Below are 22,421 nucleotides of genomic sequence, written 5' to 3' on the forward strand. Positions count from 1 at the left end.
GTCCAGTCAATCTGTGGTTTGACCAGGACAAATCGAAACAGGAAATAATTTCTTTTGCATTTTTGTCGAGGTTAAACCATATTTTGGTTTTAGACTATACTCTGTGGACTCCATCCCACTTAGTCTAAGCTCCACACTGCCAAAAATGCCTTAAAACATTTTTGCATTACACTATTTGCTCCCCTCATAGTTTTCACATGAAAATGTGCGGTAAAGACATGCTGATCATGAATCAAGATGATGTATAAAATGTTGACCCGGCGAAAGTGCATTTTTGTGTCAAACAACAAAATGGCCGTCGTTTTCCCACAAAACCATTAAAAAACTCCAATTGTCATTAACTGGCCGCCATCGCTGATGATGAAACGTGCACGCATGAAGAGCTATCATTGGCTGAGAGTCGTACGCAGCCATCACGCGTGCACACTTCAATTGTTTGTCATCAAAGATGGCGGCAAATTAATAAGAAATTGTATGGGACTATTAATACAACGCGTCATTTTAACTTTAGGCATGACACAAGTTTGAGATGAAATCTTCGTATTTTTGGATGAGTCGCGGCATAAATGAACGGGTTGATGCAGGAGTTGAGATAAAACACATTGACTAAATAAAAATGGACGCGGTTACTGTCCCCACATTCTGGACACAGTTGGGCGACCACCGTGATGAAAATGACGTAGGGGAGGGTGAAGGCGAAAAAAGCGATTACCAGCGTCGTCATGATGATGGCTGGCCGTATGTATCGAGCCCTGCGTTTGCTGGTCTCACTGGTGGGGGAAGACTGTTGGGCGTTCCCCGCGGCACTCGTCGTCGACATGTCAAGCTCTTCGCGGTGATCCATGCCGTCCGATGGAGCGACCGGACCCACCGGCTGTCCGCTACCGTTCGCTGCTGGTGGTGTCGCAAAACTACGCAAACGCCGTCTGAGCAGAACGAGGAATCGTACGCTCAGCACAGCAACACAAATGACTGGGCCGACCACGACGAGAAATAGAATACAGAGTATGACAATATTGTCCCTCGGTGGGGAGCGGCACTCAACGATGAAATCATACCCCGTCGAAAAATCCACCGCCTCCCAAATGATGATCTCGAGGAGACCGATGCTAACGGATACAACCCAGACCGCAGCGATGGACCGGTGGACGTTGGGCCGGGACTGGAGCGCTAAGTACCTGGGGTACTGCCGTGAGATTAGAAGGTAGCGGTCCAAAGCTATCATGGTGATCGATCCCATACCGGCTATGATCCCAATGTTGGACGTGAAGGAGTCCAACTGGCAACCAATCTCACCAAATCGCCAGGAACTGTGTAAAAATATTACAAAAGGGTAGTCATTTTTGCTGTTGAAGAAGCGTGCTTTAGATGGATAGGATACGAGGAAGGGGTCACGCGGGTGCATGCAGTAACTGAGTTATAGAGTTCATAATTCCATACACAGCCACAAAACCATTGCTTTGATCATGACAACAGTGCCCCTTTAAGTGATGTTTGAAGCTTTGGTGTGTGGGCAGAAAAAATTACCACTTTTCAAACATCTCTTTTAGGAGGAATATTGTCTCTGAAAATAGCCGGGCCCAATTTCATAGAGCTGCTAAGCACAAAAATTTGCTTAGCATGAAATTTCTCCCTTGATAAAAACAGGAATGCCAACCAAATTTCCACATGATTTTCAGGACAAGCAAACAACAGCTGAATACATCTAAGAAGCAACATGCAACAAATGGAAATTTTGGTTGGTAATCCCGTTTTTTATCAAGGAAGAAATTTCATGCTAAGCAAATTTTTGTGCTTAGCAGCTCTATGAAATTGGGCCCTGGTGTGGTCTTGATGTTTCAAGTAGTATACGCTGTTGGTGTTCAGGAGAAGCCGGACAGAGAATACTGTTCGAAACGTCGAGACCACAAACGGCTCTTTTCAGAGCCAAAACTCACTTCAAAAGAAATGTACACTGGTTGTAGCCGCAAGTTTAATAACAGTAGGTTCGAAATGAGGTTTTTCTTTTTCAATTTTTATGGTAATATGCCCAAACCTTTTTTAGCAACTGGAAACTGATCCTACAATTCCCGTGGTCAGACCAATGCTCGCTATGCCAAACGGAACCAGACTATTAATTTTCCCCTCAGCCTCGGTTTTGTAAGGACTTTGATTAAAGACAGTGGACACTATTGGTAATTATCAAAGACCAGTCTTCTCACTTGCTGTATCTCATCATATGCATGCAATAACAAACCTGTTAAAATTTGAGCTCAATTGGTCGTCGAAGTTGCGAGATAATAATGAAAGAAAAAACACCCTTGTCACACGAAGTTGTGTGCTTTTAGATGCTTGATTTCGAGACCTCAAATTCTAAACTTGAGGTCTCGAAATCAAATTCATGGAAAATTACGTCTGTCTCGAAAACTATGTCACTTCAGAGAGAGCCGTTTCTCACAATGTTTTATACTATCAACAGCTCCCCATTACTCATTACCAATCGCAGTTTCATGCTGATAATTATTTTGAATAATTACCAATAGTGTCCACTACCTTTAAATAATATGCAATAGATGGTTTATAAAACAGTGCCCAATTTCATAAAGCCTGCAAGCACAAAATACTTGCTGAGCACAGAAAGAAAAAAAAATCTTAGCAGAAACAGGATACCAGCCAAAATGTCATGAAGTTTACACTATTGTGACTGACACCCAGCTCATTTTTTGCTCAGCATGGTTACACAATGCTTTGAAGTGACACGTTTCCGGGTACTTAGCCCTATAATAATAATAATAATAATAATAATAATAATAATATCGAAGTCTTATATAGCGCACGTATCTACCAAACAAGGTACTCAAGGCGCTGAGTATATACAAACTTTCAGAAAGATAGGTTATTGCAGTGATGAATTCTGAGACCCAATTATTTATTGTTTACAAGGTGCTACGGCGCATTAAGCAGCCACAACCAGGAACACCGGGGCGAACCCCTTCTCTTTTCGATAAGTGCACTGGGTTATTTTACATGCGTTACACAACACATGGGACCAACGGCTTTACGTCCCATCCGAAGGACGAAGCAATGGTTAAGTGTCTTGCTCAAGGACACAGTGTCACGGCTGGGGATTCGAACCCACACTCTGCTGATCAGAAACACCAGAGTTTGAATTCGGTGCTCTTAACCGCTCGGCCACGACACTATATAGTATTACGAAAGTGTAAGGCCGCCAGGGCTACCGGGTACTGGACGATTTGTGCCATAAAATTTAGGCCTTAAAATATATTGGCCGAGCCCAGCCGGAAAAACTATTGCTTTAATTATGGCAAAACCAGGATACCAGCCCAAAATCCTAAAGCTTACACTGTTTTCAGCTCTTCCAGTTTTCGTTCAGCTAGGAAATTTACTAACCAGTATTTCCTGCTTAACAGCTTTATGAAATCGGGCCCATGTCATTACGCCATTTGAGTTATAATGGGGGAAGCACTACTAAACACTATTAGGTTTGGACACTCTGATTATATCAACCCAAACCAAACAGTGCAATGCCATAGACCTTTATCATGGTGTCATCTTGATTTTACTGCATTCCAACTCATTGTAACCAAACTGAGGCTGGACGAAATAACAATCTGATGCCATGCGCAATGAATGTTAGCATTCATTACTGTTATTGGAAACAGGGAACATGACCAAGATGGTGACAGCGTGGTAAAGGTCTATAGAGTTCCAACCAAACCAAACAGTGCCAATGCGTGTCAACAACTTTTCAAAAAGGGTTAATGGGTCAAATTTTACCTGCAAATCAACTCACCAACCCCAATCGGAATGACGAAACCGACCAGCAAGTCCGCACAGGACAGACTCAAAATGAAGAGGTTCGATGGTTTCTTCCGGAGCGACGCGTCAGTCACGAACGCCGTGATAGTGAGCAGATTCCCGGTGATCGTTACCAGGCTCAGTAGCGACAACACGGAGGCGAGGGCGACAGAACCAGCATCGGGTTTGGTGCAGGGGCTGCCCACGACCAAACTCTCATTCATGTCCATGTTTTTCTTTAGTCGGACCTGTAATACTGAATTTTCAGACAAACTCTTCTATGTAATGCTCTTCTCAGCCGGAGTTCTCTCTAAAAATAAAATAATTAAAGGCAGTGGGCATAATTGGTAATTACTCCAAATAATTATTAGCGTAAAACCTTACTTGGTAACGAGTAATGGGGAGAGGTTGATAGTATAAAACATTGTGAGAAACGGCTCCCTCCAAGTGACGTTTTCGAGAAAGAAGTAATTTTCCACGAACTTGATTTCGAGACCTCAGATTTAGAATTTGAGGTCTCGAAATCGCACAACGTGGTGCGACGAGGGTTTTTTCTTTTCTTTCATTGTTGTTTTCTCACAACTTCGACGACCAATTGAGCTCAAAATTCCACAGATTTGTTACTTTATGCATATTTTGTTATGTTGAGATACAGCAAGTGAGAAGACTGGCTTTGACAGTGTCTTGTGTCTTTAAAAACAAATATTTGTGGAACCACCCAACTCATTTAGAAATAATCATTATGATGTTACCGCAAAACTACTATGTTATTGTATATCCACCATGCACAGTTTCAAATCCCGAATTATGTTTTTCAAGATGACTAAAAACTAAACCAGCGCAGAAACGGTATAGGGTAATATTTTAAGGGGACACCCAGCCCCAAAGGGGTGCACCGTTCGGGGCTTTAATTTAGGGTAAACATTTCACAGTATATACAGAGTCAGTAGTTTGAAATGTTGACCGGGCAAGAATGTTCTTGTTACAAGACCAGCAATTTAAAGGAGACAATAATTTGTACAGTTAAAACATCGTTTCTTTTATGAAAGATAATCATTATTACACAATTAATGTTGATACGAATAACTCAACAAAATAAGGATTTTTTGTCGGTATTCTATGTTGCAGACCCAGACTCGCTTTTATATTATAGCCTGTACGCACAAAACCCGGAGAAATATTGCTTAGTTAGCACAAAACATTGTCATTGTTGCGACTAGCCTTGCTCAAGGCAGTCGAATTATTCACATCCGAAAAAAGACCGCCGCTGTATAAAAAACCCACCCGTATTCACTGTGCGTAAACCCACCCGTATTCACTGTGCGTAACATCGCACGACACGATGCCCCCCCGTACACTATCCGCATGCGGAGGCGTCAGGCGAGCTGAGGCGCAGGCGACAGCCTTGAGATCTGTGTTGAAGCCACTGACCTCATTACTATAATAAGCGAAGAGTTCCCACGGTCAGCTCAGTACCATAATGCCCGCGAAAGACGAGACATGTTTACCTTCACACACACCACCACTACGGACGCATAATAGGGTCCAAAGGTCGTGATAAGGGAAGTGCGTGATTGGACGTCAAAATGAATAATTCATTTGCCTCACATCCTGTGTTGTCTGATAGTCTGACGAACGATATACATATTCATGAGCTGCATACTAGCATATCCTCGAGCCCCCCCCCCCCCAATTTCGTCCACTATTGGATTTTTTTCAATACAACACATTAAAACGGGAAGATACAGATCCGACAAGGCTGTCGGCCTGACGGCCTCCGCATGCGGTTAATGGTGTACGAGTGCGATGACTTGTGTGAACAGTATTCGTGCGATGTGACAGTGTGTATACGGGTGGTCATTCGGTGTGATCGCACAGGGTATACGGCGGGTGGGTTTACAGCTGCGTCTTTTCGGAGCGAATAATGCGACTGCCTTGAGCAAGGCTATGTTGCGACTGGTGCCCCACTCCTTATGTGCTTAGCAATTTGTTAAGCAGTATTTTCGGCTAAACAGCTTTATGAAGTTGGCACTGTTAATACCACCAGAGGGTTATGAAAAGTTCGCTTCCAGTGCTCCATTAGATTTTTTTAAACCTAGAACGTGGGTGTAAAAACAATACATGACTGTTTGCGTGGATTGGTGGATCGGTGTAGCCGGTAACATTTTACGTTTGCAACATCAACAAGACACTATATTTAAATTTGGGGATATCAATCAAGGGGGGGGGGGGGGCGGGCGGGGGGGGGGACACACACACACGTCACTGTCATTACACGTTTATTAGTCAATGACAACATGATTGCCAACAACTCCGTTGCTTATTCAATTTCCTCCATCACTAATGACCAGTGAATTGAATTTATTGACCGTAGTTTTGTTCCAACTTCTCAATTTAAATAACAATTCCCCGGGTAATTTTCTTTCTTCGTGGATGGAGCTAATAACAAAGATAAACGATTTGTAAATACAATAAGTCGGTATGACTGAGCATGTAAGTAGGTTCTCAATTCCGGGTAATTATTATGATCGCAAAAAGTCATTAAAAACTCGGACCTGAAATTTGTATATAAACATAACAATAGCTGCTATCAACAGGATTTTTACTTTTATTCCGGTCATTTTGGTTGAACTTGAAATAACCTGTTTTATATTCAATGACATGATGACAACTTAAGGAACACGTTCCTTGTATCGGTCGAGTTGGTCTTTGAAAGGCGTTGTCAACCTTTTGTTATAAAATGCATATGATTAGAAAGATATTTTAAAAGTAGAATATAATTATCCACACAAGTATCACTCGAAATCGCGTGGTTTTCCTTTTACCTCGTCGACTAACACTGTCGGCCCATTATGGGAGTCAATTTTTGACTCTCATATTAATGGCCGACCGTGTTAGTTCGCACAGTAAAAGGAAAACACGCAATTTCGAGGCAAATTGTGTGGATCATTGTATTATACTTTTAAAACATCTTTCCAACCGTATGCGTTTTATAAAAAAAACGGTTACAAGTGCTTTTTATAGACCAACTCGTCGATCTAAGGCAACGTGTTCCTTTAAAGGCAGTGGACACTATTGGTAATTGTCAAAGAATAGCCTTCACAGTTGGTGTATCCCAACATATGGATAAAATAACAAACCTGTGAAAATTTGAGCTCAATCGGTCATCGAACTTGCGAGATATGAATGAAAAAAAAAAAAACACCCTTGTCACACGTAGTTGTGTGCGTTTAGATGGTTGATTTCGAGACCTCAAGTTCTAAATCTGAGGTCTCGAAATCAAATTCGTGGAAAATTACTTCTTTCTCGAAACTGGCACTTCAGAGGGAGCCGTTTCTCACAACGTTTTATACCCATCAACCTCTCCCATTACTCGTCACCAAGAAAGGTTTTATGCTAATAATTATTTTTAGTAATTACCAATAGTGTTTACATTTATAATAGATAATGTATAAGTCTACGCTTTTTGTTTTAATGATGCCACTCACAACTCACCTGTTATCGCCTGCCCCCCTGGTTCTAAAATGATCGCAAACTGGAGTGTAGCTGATTTGGCCTTTATATCACCTTCATTTTTATTAGAAAGTTTATTTCCGCATGGTATAACCATTCGTAATCGTACAGGTCAAGTGTAAGCCTTATGCGAGGCACTTAAACTGTCTATTCACACAGGAGGGAAGTGTGATCAAAGTGTTTGAGGTTCAATCATGGTGACGTCACGCTCCAGTAGATCAATGTTGCTTCCGGAAAAAAAGGCCGACATATTATTTTATGCGATGTTTTCAACCAAGTGCTGGTGACTCATGATTAGTTGAATGCAAGTCAGAAATCCCTTTTTAATAACCACAATTTCACAAAAAATACCCCCGCTCCCCCTAAAAATAACATACAAATAAATACCTAACTTTTTTCCTGTTTATTTATTATTATTTTTTTCGTAAAGCGTTGAGCCGTCTTATTATGCGGATTTTGGGAGCTAAATAAAAGTATTACTGTTTATTTGTTATATTATATTAGTAATTATCTTTATATCATTTTATTGTTTACAGTCTATTGCTATTCTATCCATTAAATATTGATTGTTGATGATTGTTTAACATAACGATTTATTTATTTATGATGTATCGATCAATTGATTTAGTTAGTACAGTTAGTGTTAGGTTGTTAGCAAGTTTAGTTATTTAGTGATGATTGTTATTGGGGTGTTAATGTCACAAACAAAATTGTTTAAAATAATATTGTCGTTTTTTTCATTTTATCCAGCCGAAAACTTGGGTCGGTGCAGCAGGTAGAACCCAATATACTTGAGGATTTGTGTAGGCCTAAAATAAAATACTTCAATAATTTTGAAATTATGTCAGTGAAAATAAAAGTAACGACAAAACTCTCATATTGTTCTTTAGAACAGGGTTGGAAGTATACAGAATGTTCAAGAACTCTCTTCGGCTGAAAATTATGGCACTTTGCACTTTTTTTTATTTATTTTTTATTTATTTTTTTAGCTTCGCTCGATGAGACCAGACTAATGAGACCGATGGGGTCATTTGTTTCTGCTCACCAACAGTTCCACTGTCGTAGGCTACTGCTTTTCAATAGGGGCATTTAAAAAAACAAGGGAAAAAAATGGCAATTCCATGCAACAGAAACACAAATTAATGTATTCTCCTGAAGACGAGCAGGATACTGTTCGAAACGTTGAGAGTACACCGGCTCTTTTGAGAGCCCAACACTGATCCCCTCAAAATTGTACCGTGATGGTTGTACCAGCAACTTTTAGTATTTATTGTTACTTCTTTCGGGACATTTGAACATTAATTTTTCAGTGCAATAGGTCTGAAATGTGGGTTATGCAGTCAATGCAGCACCCCCGGGGAAACCTTAAAAATGTGAATTCGCACCGCCGAGTCGTGCGTTGGGAGGGGGGAGCCCCCTCCTAAACCCCAAAAAGTCGGCGATCAAGTAAATATTTCTTCATGGATTTGAAAGTCCACTATTTTCGTATTTTATAAACAATAATGGTGCCAGTCAAATATAGAAGAGCCTTAAGTTAGTGCTAATATACACGATTAATCGAAATGTTGAGTGCAAGGATGGTCAAATTGAAGTTTCCCTGCTCATGATGAACAAAACGGAAGGCACTAAAAACTAACCTCTACAGCGGTTCGGAACTTTTCGTGTGCTCTCGGAACATTCCGGCACGGTTCGCGACGGTCCCCCACGCAGCAGGTTTGGGGAGTTGTTACATAAGAGTGGACTAACCACTAGGACCTGGTTGTTAATGATTTCATGTCTAAAAGATGCAAGTACTGCTTCAGACCTCTTTATTCAAGTACATTTGTAGCAGCAGGTTTGGGGAGTTGTTACATGAGAGTGGACTAACCACTGGGACCTGTTGTTTATATTTTCATGTTTAAAAGATGCAAGTACTGCTTCAGACCTCTTTATTCAAGTACATTTTGTAGCAGCAGGTTTAGGGAGTTGTTACATAAGAGTGGACTAACCACTAGGACCTGGTTGTTAATGATTTCATGTATAAAAGATGCAAGCATATGCAAAATGACGTCATAAGGTCATTCTCGCTCGGACATTCTCCGATGGGCCGAACCGCTGTGGAGTTTAGTAGTGCCTTCCGAAGAAAACGGGGCAAATCAGCGGAGAGTGCTGTATGACTAGCGCCCTCACTTGACATAGAAAGTTTTGGTTGTTGCCATTTTGGTCTGATGCCGAGCCCTTATATAAGGAAAGTTCTGACTCCACAGTCGGTACCAGACTACATGTGTTAAGGTTCACACTCGAATCGAGGTCACAGCGTGTGTGTCGTCAGTGTGCGAAGTGTCATCGACTTTTTGGCAGGTAAGTTGCAATAATTTCAGTCCGTATTTTTGGTTTGTTCCTAAAGATAGTGTCCTAAGTTTCCTTAGCTCAAGCTAATGTGAACATTTAGTGTCCTAGTGTCCTGCCCAAATGAGTAGCCTTAATTAATTTGAGAGTTGTAGGTATTTTGGTATGTTTACTTTAGTTTATAAACTTTTTTTTTTTAATGTGACTCGTCGGGCTCGTCGAGGGTCAACCCTTTTCACGATCTTTCGGGTCATGATCATGCGGTCGAGGACCTTTGCTTGGGAAGTAAATGTCCGCCGTCCCAACTGCCACCGTTCACTGATCATTGTTATCAAAAGCAATGAATCTTATTTGAGTAAAAAGCCTATCTCTTATCTGTACTTACTAACTAAGAACTATTTTATTTTATAAATAAAATTTATGTAAATGAACGTTTCATTCATTTCAATGAAAAAGTAGCAGTCAGAAACCGAAACTTTACCAAGCCAGCAGCCGATTTCACAAAACTTTTTGCAACTGCAAAAGTCCACTTGTGCAACGTGTATGGCGCAAATAGCACAAATGGCGTGACTGCGCCATAAACTTGACGGAAGTGGAGGGTAGTGGTTAAGTTTCGTGAAACTGGCTGCAGTCAAAATAATTTTTTTACATGACATAAGGAATAACAATAAAGTACTCTAAAAAAATATGCATAAACTCATTATTATCACTTCTGTTATTGCTCTTACTTAATCTTAACTAATATACTAAGGCCATTTCGTTCCTAGACCAAACAAAAGGGGCAGATTTATTTATTTTGAACATGAGTTGCTACAATACATGGGATATGGCAGTGTAAATAATATTATAGAGAACTTAACCATTTCACACACACGCCACTGGAAGTTGGAACTGGTGCGTCAAAAGTGGAACTTGGAAGTTTTAGTGTTGAGTTGCAGATGGCAAAGCAATGTAATTGTTGTCGAATCAAGGGGTACGTTCGTTTAGCTTCCCTGGGTTGACCCGCGGTGCTCACTCAGGTGAGCCCCAGACAAGAGCTAATCAAAGGATCACACTCGCCCTCTCGTGGTGGCTGCATGCACCTCGGGTCACCCCCAAGTGACCCACTTCACAAGCAGGGCACTGGGGGCTGACCCAGGTGAGTCCCGTCAAAGCTATTTGAACGCACCAGGGCAGACCGGGGTCAACCCAGGGAAGCTAAACGAACGCACCCAATGTGAGGTAGTACTTTACTCCTGGCCGATTTTAAAAAAAATTTCAGGATTACGGGTTTCCTTATTAATTGCGAATGAGAAAGTCACTCGACAAGATGTCTGTGTGAAGCATGACACAGACCGTTGCTCTACATATGCACAGACTTGTGCTATTTAGTTGTACTACTTTTTTATACTCTTAAATGAAATCTTCAAGGTAGTATAGTACACTGTGTAGTACAGTCTGTAAAATCAAACTTCTTGTTGTTTGAGATGATGTGTGTCATGCTTCAGTGCGGCCTTGTTTTGGTAAAACGATGTAAGTCATTTTTTTGAAATTTGGAGATAAAGTCATTTCCAGTAAAGTTAGGGCGCTCTTTCCGATTCTGAAAATCTTATCGTCAACCGATGAGTGGTTCAGAAGATACAAACTGTATGTTGACCTGTACAACTCAAAGTTTGTGACTTTAATTCACAAAAAAGATGTATGTCACACTTACACTTATTTTACAAACTAAAAATATGGTAAAATGGTGTATCTCTGTGACATACACCATTTTAGCAAATTAATCAACATCCCAAGGCTTTTCAGTATACAATTGTTATGCATCAGTTTGGCGAGATACACTTTCCTGTGAGGCCGGTGATCAAACAATGTAGACACCATTGGTTGTTTATGTCAAAAGAACAACCTTGTTCTTTTGACATAAACAACACACAAACAGTGTACTAAAGTTAGACCCAAACTGTTTAAATCTTTTGAAAAGGGGGGCTGGAGGCAGTCGTTATGACATCTCAAAGTTAAACCCAATCACTTTATCTGCGGTTTTAAGATGTCACACAGCACCATGACCCAACACAACAACATCCACTTCAAGTGTGTACAAAAGCTCTGTAAGTACACAGTGTTTCGGGTGAAATGGCACCTTTTTCAAATCTTTAGTAAACTTCCACTTTATTACGTTTTTAGTTGCAAGCCATCGGCATCATATCTGGCTAGCGCTGATGTGGTCTTTGATTCAAAATGACTTCCAACAAGTCCGCTTTGGGATTGATGCCTAAATGGCCCGGAAAAGAGGCTCACCTCAGCGATGGAACTGGAAGCGAAAGGTGATCTAATATGATTTTTTTTTTTTAACTCATCTGATTTCTCTGGAAAAAAAGGGATTGCAGGGTTCTCCCCAAGATTTTTCAGAAAGGGGGGGGGGGGGGTAATTCCTGACTCAAATTTGTAAAGTTTGGCCAAAGGACGCTGAATTGAACTGAGGTCTTTGGAATGTTGTCTACTCGGCATTTATTCTGGTTTGAAAAGCCCTACTGTGCATCTAGAGCATTATGGTTTTATCTTGATGATTTTAGTGATGTTGCTAATAAAATCTTTTTGTTTTTAAAGGCAGTGGACACTATTGGTAATTACTCAAAATAATTATTAGCATAAAACATTACTTTGTAACGAGTAATTGGGAGAGGTTGGTGGTACAAAACATTGTGAGAAACAGCTCCCTCTGAAGTGGAGTAGTTATCAAGAAAAGTAATTTTCCACGAATTTGATTTAGAGACCTCAAGTTTAGAATTTGAGGTCTGGAAATCAAGCATCTGAAAGCACACAACTTCGTGTGACAAGGGTGATTTTTTTCTTTCATAGTTATCTCGCAACTCCGACGACCAATCAAGCTCAAATTTTCACAGGTTTGTTGTTTTATGCAATATGTTGAGATACAGCAAGTAAGAAGACTGGTCTTTGACAATTACCAATAGTGTCCACTGGCTTTAAAATAGTATTGTTGTGCTGTGCGTATCGGCATGCGATCCATGCCTGTTACGCTCGCTTGGGCATGGGGAGATCCCTGGTTCAGATACATACAGGTACAAATGTATCGCATAACAAAGTGCCCTTGCCTACATGGTCCATTTCATTGTCCTAATGCCCCATGATGCCCCATGTATCCAAGTACCTGAACCTACACGTACAATAAGGTTTTTGGCTAGTTCATTGGACTAGTTTCCTCTGTGACGTGTTGACCCATGGTCACAAGTTGCTAAACACGACAATTTGCTAAGCATAAAATTTCTTCCTTGATAAAAACAGGATTACCAACTAAATTTCCATTTGTGCATGTTGCTTTCTTACTGGTATTCAGCTGTTGTTTGCTTGTCCTGAAAATCACGTGGAAATTGGGTTCAAGGCATTTCTGTTTTTATCAAGGGAGGAATTTCATGCTAAGTAAATTTTTGTGCTTAGCAGCACTATAAAATTGGGCCCAGGTCACCCCCAGATTTCACCTAGCCCTATCAATATAAATGTACAGGTGTAATCATTTCAATTGTTGATGCACACTGGAGGGCATTTTTCATGTTTTTAACGTGATGTTTGTAATAAATTGTATTGAATTGAACTGAATTGTAAAAAAAACCGACTTGATCGCAACATTTGAGAGGTTTCGCAAGGATACGGAGACAGACAGATCAGTTTTTGTATCATAATCAAAGGGCAAAAGGCACTGTTGGCAATAGGTTTTGCAGAACAAATTCCAAAACATTTTGTGTGCATAAGTTTTCGGACCCACATGAAATTTTAATGTTTTAACCTGTGTTTATTTTTCTTACAAATGACTTACTGTACCAATTAGAAGCAATGTGGGAAATGTCTTTTTATTACAGAGTAAAAAAAAAAGAGTAACATCTGCAAAACAGTTTCCATTTTTATAACAAACATTTATTGAGTCTCACATCCATTATTAACGTATGCAAAACATGGGCGCTGCAGTTTCATGAACGTGTCACATGAACAATGAGTTGACTGATGCGTAGACATCAGACTTGCGCATCATCTTTATTAATAATTTGCCTGAATAGCTTTTAGTGCCAATTAGTTGTTTGAAATCATTATCGTGCGTGTGTTGTGACCGCGTTGCTCTGGTTACCAGTTACAATGAGTTCTATCATGCTCCAATTAATTCTTAAAGCCATTGGACACTTTCGGTAAACAGTATTGTCCAAGGCCCACACTTCGTGTATCACAACTTGTATATAAAATAACAAACCTGTGAAAATTTAGGCCCAATCGGTCATCGGAGTCTGGAGAAAATAACGGGAAAACCCACCCTTGTTTACACACGTTTCGCTGTGTCATGACACATGTTTAAAGCCATTATACACTTTCGGTAAACAGTATTGTCCAAGTCCAACACTTCGTGTATCACAACTTACATATAAAATAACAAACCTGTGAAAATTTAGGCTCAATCGGACATCGGAGTCGGGAGAAAATAACGGGAAAACCCACTCCTGTTTTCGCGCGTTTCGCCGTGTCATGAACATGTGTTTATAACAAATCCGTAATTCTCGTTAACGAGAATTCATATTGTTTTACCGTTTTCTCAAAAAGTAAAGCATTTCATGGACTAATATTTCAAGAGAAGTCTTTCACCATTACCTTCTGTAAACCCTGTAAATTATTTGTAAATCTGTGAACTTTTTTTTTTTTTTTCTGTACCGAAAGGGTCCAATGGCTTTAAAGTAAACCCGTAATTCTCGATATCAAAAATTGATAATTGTTTTAATGTTTTCTCAAAAAGTAAAGCATTTCATGGAATAATATTTCAAGAGAAGTCTTTCACCACTACCTTCTGTAAACCCTGTAGGTTATTTGTAAATCTGAGAACTTTTTTCTCTTCTCTCTGTTACGAAAGTGTCCAATGGCTTTAATGAGATATTATAAATTAAAGCTATCTCGGCCCAATCAAGCAATCTTGGCTGAGACTGATGTGGCCAAGCGAAGTAGAAATTATAGGCCTAAAAGTAAAACTATCAGGCCAGTGTTATATATATGGGAGGGGGGTGGGGGAAATAGGAGGCATTAGGACGATCTGTTACTGTATTTGGGGGGTGGGGTGTCGGGAGGATCCAGGGTTACATGATGTACAAGCCCAGGGTTTTAGCCAGACCAATTTTAGAGGTGGGCAATAAATTTGTTTTAATTCCACCAAAGGCGTGCGAATCAACAAAAATTATTCATGTTTAATTATGGGGCCATCATTGCAGAAGTGCAAGCTTCAGGCGCGATGCCAGGTTTCTAAACTGTTCATGTTATGGGGCCATCCAGTATTGTTGAATGGCCTTTTGACTTTGTTCTTTCTCTGTGACATTTGATACTCTTTATCATTAGTTGTGTCTCAGATCAATGCACACAGTGGGCAGTATTGTTATTTAAGGCTCGGTCACACAGGCCTCAATAACGAGAACGAAAACGAGAACGTTAAAAATGCATGCCCTATATTGGTTGAATAAGTGTGGGCGTATTCTGCGTGGAGCAATTCAACCAATAGAATGTGAATGGTTACCTGTGAGGACAGAGGTTGTTCCTGTGACTGATTTAGCCAAGTAGCGCATGTTAATGTTGCACTAATCTAAATGTATACTACCCAGGGAGCTAATTTGGTTTAAAGTCACCTGGAAATAGAATTTTTTTTTTCAAACATAAGAGTATATGCTTATGAACAATAAAACAATATTTTAGTAATTGTTTGTCACGATTTATATGTTTAAAAATATATAAAGTTGTTTGGGGGGCTGACTCCGCCTACCCCTTCTGTGACGTCAATCGAGGCAGACTTTGCCTGCAATGCGTATAGTAAACACACGTGCAAAGTACATGTACGTCCAAGTCGTGAGTTGGTTCAAAAAGTGTTTTTCTGCATTCAGCAGCAATACACCTGGTTGGCATTGCCGATAAAAAACAATTTTTTTTTTTTTGAAACGTAGAAACTCACGACTTGGTCCGTACATGTACTTTGCAATTGTGTTTACTATACGCATTACAGGCAAAGTCTGCCTCGATTAACCTCACGAACAGCGCCCTCTCGGGTCGGGGTCTACTCTTAAATTTGTAAATAACATAAGAACTGATTGTTTAAAACCTTAGTTAACTGTTTATTCACATTCCACTCATCAAAACACATATATTAGTGACAAAAGCTTTATTTTGAAAAAATACCACTTCCAGGTGACTTTAAGGAATGAATTTAATGGCCCAATGACCAGCAGTAATAACTTGGAAGCGCTTTGAGACACCCTTCGGGTGTGAAAAGTACTATATTAAAACTGGTTATTATTTGTATTACTATTATGAATAATCTTTTTCCATGCAAGTGCCTTCATTGTTTATAAACAAATTTACACTAAATTTTCTTAATTTTTTTTCTTCAGTGAAGTGAGGTTTTCAGTGCACTCCACTGCGTCGAAGGGACAAGTGGCGCAAATGGAGCCCTCTAGAGTCCAAGGACTGACAAAGTCGGTGGCGTCTCCCGACAGAGGGTAAGTTCTCTATGGTTTTTCAAATTGTGTATAATAAAAATAGTACTTTTAATAATTCGTCATATCAATGATTAAATGCACTTAAAGAAAAGATAAAGGGTTCACCCCGGTGTAGAATAGATCTTATAATTCAACTGTAATGCCACATACCGTGCATGAAAATACTGTATGTTTAAACGAGGCCGAAGGCCGAGTTGGATATGGGACGCAGATGCGCTATATTTTCCGTATTTCCACGAGCGCGCGTGTGATAACGTATTTATCTTCAAGCAAACTTGGCGCGTGACATAGAACACACAAGACGCATGGTAGTGATATTAGCCGTGCAATAATAATAATAGTAATAACAGCATTTATAAAGCGCCATATATCAAAAAAATTGCTCAAAGGCGCTGTACATTAAAAAGGCAAAACACACTAAACATTATAAAAGCAAAACGAAGCCAAAACAGAAGAAATGTATAAAACAAGGCAACAAATTTAAAAAGTACAAAGGGAACAAAAGGTATAACCATACTGTATACATTGTACATCACAGCAAGAAATGCATTGATTAGTCTAAACACAAATAGTAAAAAGACTAGTTATATTCAGAATTAAAAAGATAAGTCTTATTTACAGTGGTTTATTTGATAGTTTGTTTAGGATTAAAAACACTTTCACAAGAACAAAGGTAAATGTGTAACTGAACGTTCTGTTCTTAACTGCGTAACTAGCATATGCTAAATTCTCATTTTGAATTAGAAAAGATAGAATCCATGTGGCCCCCAGTTACAATATAGGTGTTTGTCACCACTCCATTCTACCAATCTGATTGGAGGATTAGCGCATACTTGAAGATAATTGGTATTGTTTCCTTCTTTTTTGTGCTTACATGACATATTATCAGACCTATAAAAAATTGGGTCCCTGGATGCCTGTGCTAAGGTTGACATATTTTTTTAAATTTCTTATAAACAAATCTTGGATTCCATTCTGAACCTGTTTCCACAGAGCTATGAAGGAAGGCAATCTGGATGGATGGGACCCTATGGAAGATGATTACAACGATAATTCATTCAACAATTACAACAGAGGACCTGGGAATGGGCTGCTCGGAAAGTAAGTTCATTTGATATGTTAATTTTTTAAAGACCATTATAACCATATAAAAAAAACCAGACATTGCTAATGTTGTTCATTTTAGTAGGATTTGAAACTGTGCATTGTGGAAGTCCGATTATATAGAAAGGTTTGTGGTAACACCATGTAATGATAATCTCTAAATGAGTTGGGGTGGTTCTGAAAAGAACTGTTGGTTTCAACTCGATGTTTTGATCAGTATGTTCTGATCGCTTTTGGAGAAAGCTGTGGTGGATTTCACAAAGAGTAAGGACTAGTCTTATCTCGAGTTAGGACCAGTTACTCGTCCTAACTTAGGACTATCCATGCAATTTGTATATCTCCTAGGACTAGTCCTAAGTTAGGACTAGTCCTAACTCTTTGTGAAATCCACCCCTGGACTCTGATGCTGCATGCTGCTCAAGTACTGTGGATGCGGATTAGCTTGGTGTTGCACAAAGGCGGGAAATTGCGTTAATTTCACTTTAAAATCAAATAATTTTGTCAGTAAAAAATGTCAACAGAAATGACATGAAACAAAAAAGTTAGTTTTGTGTCTAGAAATTTTGCAAACCTTCAACCTCAGGAAATAGGTCCCTCTTTTGGTCACTCAAAGTCTCTCGGGGGAATAGTTGTAGACTAGTTACCTCATCGCCAGTCAATATACTAGTTATTTATTTAGTAATTTACTTAATCGTGCAACCCATTTAAAATGTAAAACCTTCCCTTCAGAGGATTTGACACCTTGGTGTTTTTTAATAGATGTTAAATTTGCAACGGGGATAAAGAATATTAATTTTGGTTTTTACCCATACACCGATGTGTGTTAGCACTGTATACTCAGCACTTTCCCGAGTCCTGTGGAAAAAATATCACAGGCATAGGATTCGAACTGCCTCTAGCTGCCGGGCAACCTCGGTAGTCTAGTTGGTAAGACACTGCTCTAGAATTGCAAGGGTCGTGGGTTCGAATCCCACCCGAGTAACATGCCTGTGATATTTTTTCCACAGGACTCGGGAAAGTACTGAGTATACAGTGCTAACACACATCGGTGTATGGGTAAAAACCAAAATTAATATTGGTGTTTTTTATTTTATTTTTATTTTTAGTAATCAACACCAAGGGGGAAACAGAGATATGAAGTACAAGCTGTTTGTTGGGAACATTCCAGCTGAGATGACGGAGGTAAAACGTTTCACTTTTTAAGAAATCCACAATTGAACCCATTCATTACCAACATATGGAAAACTAGCATTCAGTCACTCATCACCCAAACTGTTGTGCAGTGTGTGTGGTGCACAGGGAAAGCACCCCCCTGCAGCATCATGGATGGTCATGGATGCCCACACACAGTCTGTGTGCAGTCAGGTTTGCAAAGGTCCCCTGCAGTACCCTGGTATTGGCCATGCATGCCCACACATGGTCTGTGTGCTGTCAGGTTTGCAAAGTTCCTGCATTGTTTGTGTGTAGGAAGAGTCCAAAACTACATTTTTTTGACAAATGGCTTTTGTGCTCACGCCTGAGCGTTTTTGTGTACAGTATGTAAGCTTGGGCGACTAATGCTAAATGGTGAGGAAGAGGGGATTCGAGTGCGGACGACTAAATTTGTCATAGTAAGACGAGGTTCAAGCATTAGGGTGAGGTTATTATTCTGTAAAAGCAGACAACTTGATGTTCTTTACCTGAACCGAAATTTTATTTTGTGTATTTATTGACAATTTGCATTAATGTCACATCATTTTTCTGTTCATTTTATTTGTATTCTGTATTTTGTAAACTGACATTCTGTATGTACTCAGACTTGGTAGAGATTCATTCGAGCCTGGATTCAGTGTGTGAAAGCCATACTGGTTAAAATATACCTTCTAATCCAGTTCCGACCCAGTAGGTCGAATCATAGATTGATCGCTTGAGATTATGATTCCGAAAGTTCTGCACAAAAATGGCAGTCACATTTGAGCAATTAGCAACCATTATTGTTCTGCGCAGATACAAAGATAATAACGTGTTCTGGATACTCACAAACTTCTGTATACTATTTGCAAGGGTCGTGGGTTCAAATCCCACCGAGTAAATATGCCTGTGATATTTTCCACAGGACTCGGGGGAAGCACTGAGTATACAGTGCTAACACACATCGGTGTATGGGTAAAAACCAAAAATTAATATTTTGTTTACTATTCTTGAACACTGTATACTGTATATTCTGTTGGTGCACTCTTTGTCCTCATCGCCCCTTTTGTCTCCTTTTTTAGGATGGTCTCTTCAACCTGTTCAGCCAGATTTGTGACATCAAGTTCACTAAAGTCATTCCCAGGAAGGACCAAACTGGCTATGGGTAAGATTGGGGAGGGAGAACAGGGAAGGAGGTGGTGGGTGCACCAGCGCTGGGCAACCAGTTCTATCGCCTTGGGTCATATCACCTACATTGTTTTAGGTTCTGGCGTAGTTTTGAGATTATTTAACCTCCCAAAATCTGGAGCAAATAATGTCCATTCAGGAAGAATAATCACAATTTGAGAATCGTGCTGCAGTTCATTTCACATATTCTCATCTGACGATGACTAGAGCAAGCTAGCCGAAACATTGAGACCAATTTAAGAACTCACTCCACGGTAGTGCAGTTAATAACAAACTTTTAAGCTAAAGTAGTAGTCCCAGCCAATTTTCTATACCTTCTGCCCAGGTAGTAGTTAAAAAGCAGGACAGTTCTTTTCATAACTGAGAAGTTTCTCGAACAATCCGCAATAGTAGAATATAGAAAGACTCTTAAGAACAAACTTGACCTGGCAAGTAGATACACACATGGTATTACCGCAAACCAAATATATAATAACAATAAATAAGTGATGTTTTCTCTTGGTACAGATTTGTCGAGGTCCCATCGGTCAAAGACGGCGAGGAAGCCATTAGGAGATTAGACGGCCACAAAATCAGAGGTTATGGTTTGAGGGTAAATAATATACAAGTTTTATTTTGCCATAAGGTGTCTGACTTGAGCCATTTATTATAGCTCACCTACAATCAGGGTAGTTCTCCAGACAACCAACCCATACCTCACAGTGCCACAAAAGTGGCATTTCTAGGCACACACCTGCTGTGGTGTGTCGTGGTGGAGTGATCTACCAAACTCGAGCTTTGGTGTTAGCAGCAGAGTGTGGGCTCGAATCCCGGTCATGGCGCTTGTTTTCTTGTGCGGGAACTTGACTATAATTGGTTCATAAAAAGTTGGGAAGGTAGTACATTCTTCTCAGTGTGGGTTTCGAATCCTGGTGTTGACAATTGTGCCCCTTGAGCAAGGCACTTGCCCATAATTGCTGAGAAGGTAGTAAAAACAGCTCTACCAGCTAGGCTCATATAGTGGATGATACCCATGCCTACATCTGTATGGACAGTAAGGTAATTACAGCCCAATGAATCACAAAAGTACATCAAAAAAGTTAACGTGAGTAACAGTGGATTTGCCCTGATGATGTATTGACCAATGAGAGCGGCGATTACATAATCAGTTGTGCATAGTGATCAACTCGGGTAAAGAATTTTAAAACATGGGCTCAATTTTACAGAGCGGCTTAAAGGCAGTGGACACTATTGGTAATTACTCAAAATAATTATAAGCATAAAACCTCACTTGGTAGCGAGTTATGGGGAGAGGTTGATAGTATAAAACATTGTGAGAAAAGGCTCCCTCTGAAGTGACGTAGTTTTCGAGAAAGAAGTTATTTTCCACGAATTTGATTTCGAGACCTCAAGTTTAGAAATTAAGGTCTCAAAATCAATCATCTGAAAGCACACAACTTCTCATGACAAGGGTGTTTTTTATTTAATTCATTCATATCTCGCAACTTCGACGACCAATTGAGCTCAAATTTTCACAGGTTTGTTATTTTATGCATATCTTGGATACACCAAGTGAGAAGACTGGTCTTTGACAATTACCAATAGTGTCCACTGTCTTTAAAGGCAGTGGACACTATTGGTAATTACTCAAAATAATTATTAGCATGAAACCTTTTTTGGTGACGAGTAATGGGGAGAAGTTGATGGTATAAAACATTGTGAGAAACGGCTCCCTCTGAAGTGCCATAGTTTTCGAGAAAGAAGTTATTTTCCACGAATTTGATTTCGAGATCTCAAGTTTAGAATTTGAGGTCTCGAAATCAATCTTCTGAAAGCACACAACTTCGTGTGACAAGGGTGTCTTTTATTTCATTCATATCTCGCAACTTCGACCACCAATATTGAGCTCAAATTTTCACAGGTTTGTTATTTTATGCATATCTTGGATACACCAAGTGAGGAGACTGGTCTTTGACAATTACCTATTCTTTTAGTCTTTGACTTTCCATTTGGTGATGTATTTAAAAAAAAAAATAAACATCCTTACTTTTTACATTTCATGAAGATTTCCTTCGCTAGAGAGAAAAGTAGAAGTGACTCCCAAGGACCCAGGCAGTTCAATCCTCCCAGCCAATCAAATGTGGCCCAGCCCTCGTCCCAAACCAAACCAACCAATGGGACGATGTCAAGCAGTGCAGATGCCGACGGGTATGCGAGCAGTGAAAGTAGCGGTAAAAGGTAATGCCATAAAGCCAAGAAGGTGCACCATAGGAAATTTTTAAGAATAAAAAAAAAAAACCTAAAAAACAAACATATCTTTGTTCATTTCACTTGGCAGTTAACGACTGTGTGGCTTTTGATTGGCACCCCCCACCTCCCCCCACCCCCCGAACAAAGATATTGACTAATAAGGGAGATCGCCAACATAGGGCTACATTAGATTCATTTGGTCGAGTGTGGACACTTTCATCCGGAGATCATTGGTTCAAATTCCGCTCAAGTTAACTTTTCTTTTTTTCAGCTACAAATATTTTTTAATTTCGTTTATGTTTTCATCACACCATTGTGCCAAAGTAGGGGAACCATTCTACAAAAGTTAAACAGCGCATAAGCAGTTTGATTTTGAAATAAATTGTCTCAATGGTAAGACGAAACAATCCATGTGCCCACGCTGGAATGTTCCTGGCATTCGGACTTTAGAAACACTTTCGTATATTCATATTCACATTTTATTACTCCAATTTGCAGCTTGGCGCTGCATTGCATGTTTATCACAAGGGAATAAAAATGCACTAGAAGGTTGAACAAGTCAATTAAAAAATTAAACAGGAA

The 22,421-nt window shown here is 39.7% G+C and overlaps 2 protein-coding genes across 2 annotated transcripts in view; one reads left to right on the top strand and one right to left on the bottom strand.

Moving 5' to 3' along the window:
• Positions 1 to 367: 367 nt before the first annotated feature.
• LOC139940278 (5-hydroxytryptamine receptor 4-like) lies at positions 368 to 4,028 on the bottom strand. The gene is made up of 2 exons (XM_071936474.1): positions 3,778 to 4,028; positions 368 to 1,310 (listed from the first exon to the last, which is right to left on the bottom strand). The coding sequence occupies exons 1-2, from the start codon at positions 4,026 to 4,028 to the stop codon at positions 497 to 499; spliced, it is 1,065 nt and encodes a 354-aa protein (XP_071792575.1). The 3' UTR covers positions 368 to 496.
• Positions 4,029 to 9,572: 5,544 nt separating this feature from the next.
• The window catches only part of LOC139940321 (uncharacterized), a 39,609-nt gene continuing 26,760 nt past the window's right edge, over positions 9,573 to 22,421 (top strand). The window contains exons 1-8 of the mRNA XM_071936524.1: positions 9,573 to 9,651; positions 11,803 to 11,942; positions 16,041 to 16,148; positions 17,142 to 17,249; positions 18,359 to 18,434; positions 19,505 to 19,587; positions 20,118 to 20,202; positions 21,655 to 21,827. Coding sequence (XP_071792625.1) covers positions 11,857 to 11,942; positions 16,041 to 16,148; positions 17,142 to 17,249; positions 18,359 to 18,434; positions 19,505 to 19,587; positions 20,118 to 20,202; positions 21,655 to 21,827 — 719 coding nt within the window. The 5' untranslated portion in view covers positions 9,573 to 9,651; positions 11,803 to 11,856. The remainder of the gene's footprint in view (positions 9,652 to 11,802; positions 11,943 to 16,040; positions 16,149 to 17,141; positions 17,250 to 18,358; positions 18,435 to 19,504; positions 19,588 to 20,117; positions 20,203 to 21,654; positions 21,828 to 22,421) is intronic.

This window comes from Asterias amurensis, chromosome 8 (assembly GCF_032118995.1).
Source record: "Asterias amurensis chromosome 8, ASM3211899v1".
In the NCBI taxonomy this organism is placed as follows: domain Eukaryota; kingdom Metazoa; phylum Echinodermata; class Asteroidea; order Forcipulatida; family Asteriidae; genus Asterias; species Asterias amurensis.

What these genes read in the sequence shown, in the direction of transcription:
- LOC139940278 (XM_071936474.1), bottom strand. Translation starts at nt 4,028, where the DNA reads ATGGACATGAATGAGAGTTTGGTCGTGGGCAGCCCCTGCACCAAACCC. An exon ending in GTTGGTGAGTTGATTTGCAG is followed by an intron (nt 1,311 to 3,777) that starts GTAAAATTTGAC and finishes ATTTTTACACAG; the next exon opens with TTCCTGGCGATTTGGTGAGA.